This window comes from Notamacropus eugenii, chromosome 1, assembly GCF_028372415.1.
Source record: "Notamacropus eugenii isolate mMacEug1 chromosome 1, mMacEug1.pri_v2, whole genome shotgun sequence".
Classification (NCBI taxonomy): Eukaryota; Metazoa; Chordata; class Mammalia; order Diprotodontia; family Macropodidae; genus Notamacropus; species Notamacropus eugenii.
In genome coordinates, this window is record NC_092872.1 from 95,131,982 (window position 1) to 95,144,092 (window position 12,111).

At 35.3% G+C, this 12,111-nt stretch overlaps 1 protein-coding gene across 9 annotated transcripts in view; it reads right to left on the minus strand.

Annotated features, from left to right (window-relative positions):
• Positions 1 to 12,111, minus strand: part of SNX29 (sorting nexin 29) — a 688,321-nt gene that overhangs the window by 561,125 nt on the left and 115,085 nt on the right. For all 9 annotated transcript variants that reach the window (XR_011967204.1, XR_011967210.1, XR_011967211.1 and 6 more), the window contains exons 12-13: positions 3,769 to 3,832; positions 2,095 to 2,223 (exon numbers count right to left, since the gene is read on the minus strand). Coding sequence is in view for 6 of the 9 variants with exons in the window: in XM_072609956.1 (XP_072466057.1) it covers positions 2,095 to 2,223; positions 3,769 to 3,832 (193 nt within the window). In the remaining 3 variants the exon portion in view is untranslated. The remainder of the gene's footprint in view (positions 1 to 2,094; positions 2,224 to 3,768; positions 3,833 to 12,111) is intronic.

Consider the following 12,111-nt stretch of genomic DNA (forward strand, 5'->3'; position numbering starts at 1 on the left):
TGTAATAGTTTAGTTCGCCTTCTGCAGGGAAGCTCTTTAGTCCTATACACTGTAGGGTTTCACTCTTCCCAAAATCATACAGACCAACTCCTTCCAAGTCCTCCTCATACAACATGGTTTTGAGTCCTCTAACTATCCTAGGTTCTCTCCTTTATGTGCTTCCAATCGACCATATCCTGTTTTAAGTGTTGAGTCCATAACCGAACACAATGAAACTTATGAGCTCTGACTAGTAGGGAAGGAAAAGGAAGCATCAACTTCTCCTTCCCTGGACATTTATTTCAATGCCTTTAAAAACTTGCAACTTCATTGTTTAAAAAGAAATTAATCACCTAATGTCCAATCAACATTCCAGTAACAAAGTTCTTCAAACTAGCTAGACTTAGTCCTTTCATAAAAGACATGTGAGCTACTCAAAGACCTGTCATAAAATCACAGGGTTTGGAGTTGGATAGGACCTTTGAGATGACCTTGTCCAACCATTTTATTTTCACCAGTGAAGAAACATAGATCCAAATCAGCTAAATGATTTGCCCAGCATCACATAGACAATAAAAGAACTGGGAATAAAAAAGATCTTCTAACTATATATCTAAAACTTACTCTACACCATCCCACCTTTATAAATTAGTAGGAACTGCTAGAGCTTACGTTTCATTGACATCACCCTGAAGACACCAGAATCACTTCCACACCACAATGAGGGAACACAGCAGAATTTTGGTGGGAGTTTTGGTACACAACATCTATAAATACAGCATGTGTAATCTCTGGTTTTACTGTACTATTATCTCTTTCCGCTCAGATTTCACTTTAAAACCCTGAAGTGACAGGAATATGTCAGGGGGAAGGAAAAGGAGAGAAAAATAGGGAAGAAAAGAGAGAGAAATGAAGGGGAAGATCAAGGATTTCCCTGTATTTAAAGTAAAACTAAAGAATGAGCTTTATTAAAACTCTATCAACAAACACCTGCTCACCATGAACACAGGATTTCATCACAGAGTCAATTATACAGCAATATAATGTTATAATCTATTAAAATACTAGTATTTTTAACCATGTTTCACAGGCAGACAATAATGAGGTCAGCATAATGGCTCTGCAGACCTTCAGTTTAGTAGTCAGTCTAATACCTCTTCTCTACCATACTTTTCTGGGAGCCTCTCAAACACTGAGCTAGCTCTGGCAATGCCTGTGTCAACCTCACTGTCAATGTGTACATCCCTGGAAAAGTACACTACCAAGGTAAGTGAACTTATCCACAGCATTCAAAACTGCTCCATTTGTTGTAACCGATGGTTCCAAGAAACTGAATTGCTTCCATCTGAACTGTCTTAGGAAGATTCTGAGGATCACCTGGCAGGATAAGGTACCAGACACTGAAGTCCTTGATCAAGCTGAACTGCCAAGCATTCAAAACTATGCTTCAGAGAGCGCAACTCTGATGGGCTGGTCATGTTGTTCAAATGCAAAATGCACACTTGCCAAAAAACTAGTTTACGGAGAACTTGCAAGGGGCAGGCGATCATATGGTGGTCAGAAGACGCAATACAAGAACACTCTCAAGGTCCTCTCTCAAGAACTTTGGATTTGACTGTGCAACATGCGAGACACTGGCACAGGACCACTCAGTATGGTAGGCCTACATCAGAACGGGTGCTGTGCTCTATGAACAAAGCAGAATTCAGACAGCACAAAGGAAACACAGGATATGCAAATCTGGAGTATCCACCCCAAATATTCATGCAGACTATCTGTGCCCAACCTGTGGTAGAGCATTCCGAGCTCATATTGGTCTGATCAGTCACAGTTGGACACACTGGAACTTGACTTTAGCACAGTGATGTCATTTTGGTCCTCTTTGAGAACGAAGGACAATAACCAGTATTTTTACATTCATGTGTGTCCAACCTCCTAAGGACATATGTTGAGAATCACTCAATTTTCATGTTTGCCTTGCTGCTTTTCCTGAGAGTTTTACATCCTGCTCTCTCCTAAATGCATTTCTAAAGAACAGCATGTTATTTGGTCAACGTCCTATCGTCTTTAAAATAAAACTCCCCATCATATAATTCTCAACTTCATTTTACCCACCTTGCCAAAGCCTGGATCTTTGCCACATGTCGCTCCTCCTGTTCAGACACTTTTCGTTTCAAGTTGTCAATTTCTTGCCTAAGCACTGCCGAGTGCTCCATCTCTCCATCAAGTAGGTTCCGCAATGATCTGGAGCAAAAAGGGCGCTGTAAGTTTTTGGACAACAAAAGCCAAATGCCCATCAAGACCAAAATAGAGCTGCTGCTAAAATCCAGTGGATTTTTTTCCTCTGCTCTAAAATAAAAATTTATTTAAGTTCCTTCAGGTAAAGTTATTTAAAAGAGTGTTCTAAAGCATGTCCAGGAGTCTCAGGGCAAAAAGAACATTAGATGATAGGGCTAATGAGTGAGAGTCAATAAGACCAAGGAAATATATACCTAAGAGTCAGTTATCAAGTCACCAATTTAAGAGATTCAGGGAAAATAAAAAAATGTTAGCCTGACCTGATTATAGAGAGGGTGCCAAACGAGCTGTATTTAAGCCTTTACTGCATTAAATTAGTCTTTTATGTTTTGTTTGGCTTTTTTTGTTTTAAATAGGGGTCACCTTGTGATAGCCTTACTGAAAAGGAGTTTAGCAAAGAAAATGAATACAAAGGTTGGGAAAATAATCAAGGGCATGCAAATACGCACAGAATGTGCAAATTATACAAAAGATGTTTCCTTTACAAGATACCCATTATTATTACCCATTAAACACATTTTGTGCTGACGTTCCACCATTTCACAACAAATTATGTCTTGCCTTCCAGAGCTTCTCAGCCCACCAAAAGTTCTCTGTGAACATCGTTTCTGGTTCCAGACCAAAGAGTAGGCAGTTCTTTCCAAAGCTACTCAAAATGTTACTGCTGAAAAGCAAGTCAAATATGGCTTTGCCAGCGTTTATACCTAAGCATCAAGCTTTTTCCTTTCTGGAGAGGAAGCCCACTTACACACTAAACACCTGAACAAATATTGCTACCTGACACCAGAGTACTAGCCCCACTGCATTTGTTCTAAAGGCAAGACACTTTCACAAGCACAACCAAGGCCAAATGGAGCTTCCTTAAGTGCCTAAAATCTAAAATGAGAATGTATCACACTTTATGCAACTAGGTCAGCAACAGTTTGGGAAAGCTCTGCACAACATTTTTCAGAGACTTTTAAAGAGAAATATGGGCAGTCGTAAAATAGAAGGCAATTTCTTACTCACGAGGTGAACAATGGGAAATGTTTCAGGGTACAAATCCTTCCATCTTTCCAGTGCGTGGAACCTGACGTCAAGAGACCTAATTTCTAGTCAAACCTTAGCCAGTAACTACTCTTGTGAGTGGGCAAAAAGGTGATTTCACCATACTGTACTAAAAATAGGAATGACAACACTCATTTTGTCACATAAGGAGAAAAAGGTAAAAGAATTTTTAAATAGTTAAAAGTACCACACCATTTAAGGACCTCTTAATAACAACAGTGATTCAGGAAACTAAGAGGTGCCCTTGTTACTCTGGGGAACAATGTTACACTGAAAGACAGACACGAAAAGATTTTTTTTTAAATTCTATTTTATACATTTTTGCATAAAATAGAATAAGTTTCATTTACTCTGTGTGTGTGTATAGTCACTTAGCCTCAGACAAATAGCACCAAAAAGGGGTAGGGGAGAGTAGGATTTGATCCTTTGAAAGCCGCAAGATACCTGTTTTCTTCTTCCAGTTCGTCTTTTCTATTCATCATAGCCACGATAGCTTGACGCAGCTCATCTAAAAGGAAAAAAAGCAAAGACAAATTAAGTGACAGGTCAAACCTATTACATCACTTTATATCTCAGCATCCTATGTCATTAAAAATAACTTGTCTGGAGGAGGATCTTTGTTCTATAGAGAAGTAATCCCTAACAGTCTTATCTGAGAGAAAAGAAAAGTTAATTTTCAAGGTGGCTGATATAAGTGGGATTTCATATCAACAACTATTTACTAAATATATTTAGATATTAGGCACAATGGGGGATAAAATACACGGACTAGCCCTCAAAGTTTTGCAATCCAGTTAAGTAGGCAAGCTATATTGATAGAGATGTAGAGAAATATGCACACATATATGTGCAAAGGTATATATTTATATATCTGTATAGATACACACATGTATGTGCGCATGTATATGTACATCTAAAACACAACATAAGTTAGTAATAAGTACCAAAAAGTTGAAAGTAGTAAAATTTTAGGCTGCATTTTAAAAAAGAGAAATTCCTTCTCTTGCTGAAGGTATAGATTTTCAATTCTGGGAGTTATTGACAAACTCTGGCACAGTCAGAAAAAAAAAAAGAACAGCGTGCTGCAGATTCTGGAAACCATGCCATATGAGAATAGGTTTAAGGAGCTATGGAGAGTTAGTTTGAAAAAAGAAAGGGGTTAGGAAAGAACCCAACAGTCATCTTCAACTACGTGAAAGTCCATCATCTAGAGGAAGAATCAGGTTTATTCTACTTTGTTACAAAGGACATAACAAGGGTGTAATGGTTGCAAGTTATAGGAATGCAGATTTTAATTGAGATTTCAACAGAGAATGGGAAGCCTCAACATTTATTTTGCTCCTCATCACTTAAGTATTCAAGGTCTGTCAGACATGCTGCAGCACACACCTTCACAGTCCTCTAAACTCCCTTCCAACTCCAGAATTCTCTAAATAATACAGGTATGGAATGCTATGAAAGGAGGAACTGTATCACAAAGGTGGAGGGATTTGTGCTGGACCTACATACCTACATACCTACAAAGGACAGGTATGATCTGGATTGATGAAGAGGAATTAGGAATTAGGAACCACTTTCAGGGTGGAAAGAAGCACAGGAAAAGGCACAAATGTAAGAATGAGTGATGAATGTTCAGGGGTGGTGTTGTACCAACTTAGCTACAGTATAGTATCTATGAAAGCTGTAAAAATAAATTGGGCAAAAAGGGCTGAAATACTTTGTTAGGAAGTTGAGATTTTATCCTATATGAAGTGAGAGCCATTTAATGTTTTTTAATAGGAAAATGACAAGATCACTTTGCTTTCTTGTCTTAAATTCCTAAAAAAGAATATTGAATATAGAAAAAAATTCATGTGAAATATTCTGAACTAAAACCAAGACAGAAAAAGCCAACATTAAGAAAAATATTTAAATTAATTCCAGCAAGTGATTATACTATGGAATATCATAAGGGATATATCACATTACAGAATATTTCCATCCTTAATGAAATGTCTTTCATAAACAAGTTCACATATGAGGATGATCAGATTATCATTTAGTAAGGAAAGAAAAAGTAAGTTTATCATCTTCCAGATAAGCTCACTCTATGTTTCACTGAAGACCCAATCAAATAATACACATCAAACACTTTGCAAACCTTACAATGCTATATAAATGTCAGCTATTACCATGAGTGTTGAAACTGAAGCTGTTAAGAATTTTGATAAATCTGAACAAATATGTATTTTCAGATAATAAAACACTGAGTGCAATGGGTGTTCTGTTAAATTAAATGTATCATTCTAAGTTCTCTTCTCATTTCAAGAGCTTTTCATTGCCCTGTTAGCAATGAATTGCTTACAATTTTTTCATTCCTATCAAAGGACTAAGTTAAGGTGCTCTATGCAAGAAATTAAACTTTTCTTCCTATTTCTGCCCCAAACAACAAGTTTCCTCCACCTAGATCTCAAGGAAAAGAGGAAGGGAAAGAGAAACAATGATTTTCTAAATTACCTCCAAATAAAAAAGCTAAGCTTCCAGCTAATTAGTTCTTAAATCTTAAAAAAAAGCATTTATTTCCTTTCACACACATTAAAACATACAGCTAACATAAACCTAATGTTCCAATCAGCACATATTCAATCACCAACAAAGACTCAAAAATGAAATAATCTGATATTCATTTTCTATATTTTTAAAAACTCGTGGAAATATTGAAAACAGCTATCTGCAACAGATTCAGGTGATTCAGTCTAAATCATGACACCATGGTCATGAGAAAGGTAAAATAACATAACATATTTTTTGCAGAAAGGCAGGATCATCTGTCCTTAGTTTTTATCTCCATGAAACCTTGAAAACTCTACAATCTTTCAGTCACGCATCAAGAGCTCAGGAAATTGGAAAAGTGTTTGTTTAAACCAAGGTCTGTTTGTGCCCTAAAAGGGGCCAACAGGATGGTTTTTCATTCATTGCTATTTTTATAGTGGAAAAGTCTCTTTGGTTAGGATTTGTGGAAAATATGAGGAGTGTACAATGGAGCTGATATGAAATTATTCAGGTTTTCTACCTAAGACCTCTAAGAAAATGATCAGTACACTCTCCCGAAAACTAGGTTGACCCATCTGAAACTTTTTGGGAAAAAAAGAGTCTTAACTAATTAACACACATGAATCAATAGGCTACTAGGGGAAAAAATGCCTGAAATTTCTGGCTATGCTATATTCTGGGCAATATTTAGGTTAACTTGGCTCTGTAAACAAAATTTTCATCATGAAAACACTGATTTGCCCTGCTGCTACCTGACTTGTTCCTGAACAAAACAGGAACCCTCTGGACCGAACCTTCATACAACACACCCTCATCCCTATCCACTCAATTTTGGAACTCCCATCTTGAACATGAGTTGTTTTTACTGATGAGTGAGTTCCATAAATTCGACACTTGATCTCCTATCTCCATGTCCTTGTGAAGGCTATCCTAGTGTTTGCAATGTACTCTCTTTACTTTCACCCCTTGGAATTCTTAGCTTCCTGCAGGACTCAACTCCACTCACTCACACTACCGAAAGCTGTTCTTGATTTACTTGTTAGTTCTCCTTACCTCTTCAAATTATCTTCTATTTCTTTATCTACTTACATGTTCTTTCCCTCAGCGGAAATAAGCTCCTTGCAGGCAGCTTTAGACAATTACTAGCGGTGTAACTCTGGGCAAGTCACTTAATTTCTGGCTGCCTCAGTTTCTTCATCTATAAGATGGGGATTATAACCACCTACCTCCCAGAGTTATTATGAGTATAAAATGAGATAATAATTGTAAAATGCTTTGCAAAACTTAGAAGTTCTATATAAATAGTTATTATCATTACTATTATTGTTCAAATACATTAAAGAATATGATTGCAGCAAGGGGGAGATCGAGGAGTGTGGGAGCTTCCTCTGGCAATAAAGAGCAATTCAGAATCTGAGTCTGAAAGGCGGTTAAAAGTCACCTAGCCCCACCTGTTTAGGTAGCTTCTTCTTCTAGCCTGTTCAGATCTTTCTGGACCCTGGCTTTGTCATCCAACATGTTACCTTTGTGTCATCCACAAATTTAACTTTTCTATTTCCTTTAACTTCTCCTAGGTCATTGATAAAGACTTTGAAGACACAGACTCAAGGCCTTCCGTCAAAACCAACATTACACCATGAGGAATCAATCTTTGGATTAAGTCATTCCACCAGTTTCCAATCTACCATGCTTCCCTATCATATAAGCAAGATCTCTCTAGTCTCTCCATAAGAATAACCTGAAAGATGATTAAATGTTTTGGTGAAAGCAAGAAAGTAACATCATCACAGTTGGGCTTGGAAAGAATATTACAACAGTCATGTGTAAGATAGAAAGAGGAAGATGAAGAAGTGAAAAGATCAATTAGAAGCCTGTGATTGTTCAGAGGTAATAGGGCCAATATCAGAGTTTTGGTAGCAGAAATGGTGAGAATGGATGGATCTGGAGCCATATATTTTAGTGACAGAACTGAAAGGACTTTGCAACTGATTGGATAAAGGAGGCAAAGAAAAGGGAAGGAATCAAAAATCACTTACTATTTCAGCCTAAGGAACTGAGAGATTGGTAATACCATTAAAAAGTCAAGAGAAGCAACTGATTTTTTTATCTTGCAAGTGGGGAATGGAGACAAAAAGAGATTTTAGTTTCAGCAAAATGCCAACCTCCCAGAATATGTAACAAAGACTTGGCCCCTGATTGGCACAGAGCCAGTAGGCACAAAACTTACATGACTCAGCACAGGTGTAAATTGTCAGGGTTCAAAAGAAATCAATCTTCAAATGTTCACAATTTAGCCAGAGCCTGGGAAACTGAACTCCAAAAAGAAAACAACAAAAATCCCACTTTGCTTATGCTTATATCAACACAGGTAGAAAGTAGCAGCAGCAAAAAGGTGGGAAGACAGGAATTTTAATAGATACTACCCTAACAACCATGTGGAGCTCCCACAGACAGGAACCTTCAGAAAAGTATGCCAACACAAAAGAGAGAATGACAACAGAAATCATTCCTCTGTATCAGTTATTGGCTTATTTCTGAATGGAGTGTTATAAGACAGGGAGGGCTCTGCCTGTATTTCCCATGTTCCAACTGTGCATAGGGGAAAATATTAGTTAAACAACACTGTGAATACATAAGTGGACTCAGCCTCCAGCAAATTTGCAAACTTTTTAGGAAAATGGATTTTCTAATTTTTTGTGATATTAGCATAATTTCAGACTAAAATTTTATTTATTCTAAGGACATTCTACTTTCACAAGTATAAACAAGGCCACACGGAACTTTTTTAAGAATCTAAGATCAAAAGTGAGAGAATATTACACTTTATGCAACTAGGCCAGCAATGATTTTTGGAAAGCTTAACAAAACCTTTTTTCAGAGAATTTTAAAAGGAAACATAAACAGTCTTCAAACAGAAGGCTATTTCTTAGCATAGTGAATACAGAATAGTAGTTTCCACCTGCAGAAAATTTGCAACATTTCCGGGAAAATAGATGTTTCTGTCATTTAAACACAATCGTCAGGTACATCATATGAAATAAGAGCCAGAGAGTGATCTCCCAACTATGGGACAGAGAACATAGGCCACTACCTATCTATGAGTTATTCTACTGAGCACAAGGCCAGGCATTAAGAATAAAGGGCAGAACAGAGGAATGAGAAATAACCACTACAATACTGCAAGTCAAATCAAGATCCCACGTGAAAATTTTTTTTAAAAAAGTAAAGAAAACCTTCAGTTTGATAGAAGGTGGAAAACGTTCCCTCTCTTCCTAAAAAGAAAGTGGCACTATTCTTAACATCCTTAGACACAGAAATGCCTTTGATCAGCACAAATTGTAGCCCCAAAGCCCCCACACTGGGATACAGCATACCTGACTAACACTGATGTGAGACATGCCACAAGTGATAAAACGTTTACTGTCTCTTTCACCCCTTCATGTGCATTTTCAGTCTCCAGTAGAATGTCTCTATATACTTGTCAGCATCAGAATGACTTGCAGTAGCACTTACAAAATAGCAAGAAAAATAGTAGTCCAATACTCACAGTGAAAAAAAAAATTGGCCTCAGCAAGAACTGCTGCTAGAGCTTGACTACTCTGCAAAGGCACATTTACAGTGACCACAAAACCAGGGAGAGGCTGAGATCCAAAATCCTAATAAAATCCACCCTCAGAGGGCTTTACTATTTTTTAACTTGCATTCAATGTTAACGTGCCTTCATATACTGCCACAGTGCATTGCTGCCACTGTCCTCAGGCAGTAACTTAGGGGTTTATTTTCATAGATCTAATAAATATTACACTTCACCAATCACAAGCAACATACAATACCAGAACTACAGTCGGTACTATATAATTTTCTCTCTTCTTCCCAATACTGCACATTTCATTATCTGTTTAGTTTCTATCATTGTGGTCTTCTTTATTACCTGACAAAGTACAAATTTCAAATGACAACAGACAATCTTTAATCTTCCAATGCCTTGAAAAGTTTGACCTATTAAGGTTTCCCCAATCCTCCTCTTATATCATGCACTATTAATCAGGCATGAGGAGAGAGTTCATCATTCTTTTCATATGACTTAAGAAGCAAATTTTCACAAGTCTCAAAGACCACTAGAGACGTAATACTACAGAGTCAAAATGCAGCCACACTTCTAATCAAGCAAGGTGAACATCAACTTCAAATGCCAGTGTCAGAGAGGGTCTAGCCACATTGTCACATCACTAGATTCTTCAAGCTGATCAAATTAAAAATTAAAGGTAAGATTAATAAAATGTAAGAAAACCACTGAATCAACAAATATAACTTAAGAGTGCTTTTATGAAAACACCTAAAATAGATAAAACCATTGGTTAATATGATTTTTAAAAGTTCAGAAGAAAACCAAATCATTGATATTAAAAATGAAAAGGGTGAATATACCACTAAAGAAGATGAAATCAAAGAAATTATAGGGAGTTATTTTGCCCAAAAATATGTCAATAAATTTAACAATTTAAATAAAATGGAAGAATATTTACAAAAATATAAACTGCCTAGATTAGCAAAAGAGGAAATAGAAAATTTAAATTATTCTAGAATAATATAAATTATTCTAAATTATATATATAAATTATACATAAATATATAATATAGAAATTATTTAAAAATTCTAAATTATATAAATTATTCTAGAAAAAGAAATTGAACAGGTAATAAATGAGCTTCCTAAGAAAAAGGTATTGAGACCAGATGGATTTACAAGTGAATTCTATCAAACATTTAACAATCAACTAATTCTAATAGTAAATAAATTATTTGAAATAAGAGGCAAAGAAGAGACTCTACCAAACTTCTTTTATGAAAAAAATATGATAATGATAACTAACCAAAAAAGAGTAAAAACAGAAAAAGAAAAGACTAATTTCATTAATAAATACGTATACAAAAATCATAAATAAAATGCTACCTAGAAGTATATTACAATATATACAACGAGGTATTATACGTCCAAGTAGGATTTATACCAAGAATGCACAGAAGACTATTAACATAATTGATTACATCAACAATAAAACTAATAAAAATCATTTGATTCTATCAAAAAGTTTTTGATAAAATACAACATTCATTTCTATTAAATTTCTGTTGAAACTCTTGAAAATAAAGATATAAATGGATTTTTTCCTTGATAAGCTAGAAGCCTTTCCAGTAAGATCAGGAGTGAAACACAGATGCCTACTGTCAACAATATTATTCAAAATGGTATTGGAAATGCTAGCAACAGCATAAGAAGAAAAAGAAGCAGAAGAAATCAGAATGGCAAATGAGGTAATAAAACTCTCTTTTTGAGAGCAACCTGATGATATACTTGAAAAATTCCAAAGACTCAAATAAAAAACTAGTTGAAACAATTAATAATTTTAACAGATTAGCAGTTTATAAACACAAATCCCCATAAATCATCAATTTTCCTATATATCACAAAAAAAAACACCTTAAAAGAGACAGTAAGATATAACCCATTTAAAATAACTCCAGATAGTATAAAATACTTGGAAGTACACCTGTCAAAACAAACCCAGGAACTATATGAACAAAATTATAAAAAAACTTTTTATACAAATAAAATCAGATTTAAATAACTGTTCATGGGTAGGCAGGGTCAATATAATAAAAATGACAATTTTACCTAAACTAGTATATACATTCCATACCATCCTAATTAAATTAACAAATATTATTTTACCAAGTTAGAAAAAATAATAAAATTCATTTGGAAAAACAAAAAGTCAAGAATATCAAAGAAACTAATGAAAAAATTGTAAAGAAAGATTTAGCAGTACCAGATCTTAAGCTACATTATAATACACATATTATATACTCATATATATAATATTATTTATATATATATACATATATAAAACATTACTATCAAAAACTATCTGGTACTGGCTAAGAAACAGAAAGGTAGTACAGAGCAGACGTAATACACAGCAGCAAATAGCTATAGTAACCTTGTGTTTGCTAAGTGTAATAACTTAAATTTGGGGGATAAAAATTCATTATTTGGCAAAAAATCATTGGGAAAGCTGGAAAGCTGTCTGGCAGAAACTGGGCATAGACCAATATCTCACACCATTCACCAAGACAAGATCAAAATGGATATATGATCTAGCTATAAAGAGAGAGATTACAAGAAAATATGAAGATGGAACATATTACCTATCAGATTTATGGATAGGAAAACAATTTATGAATAAACAAGAG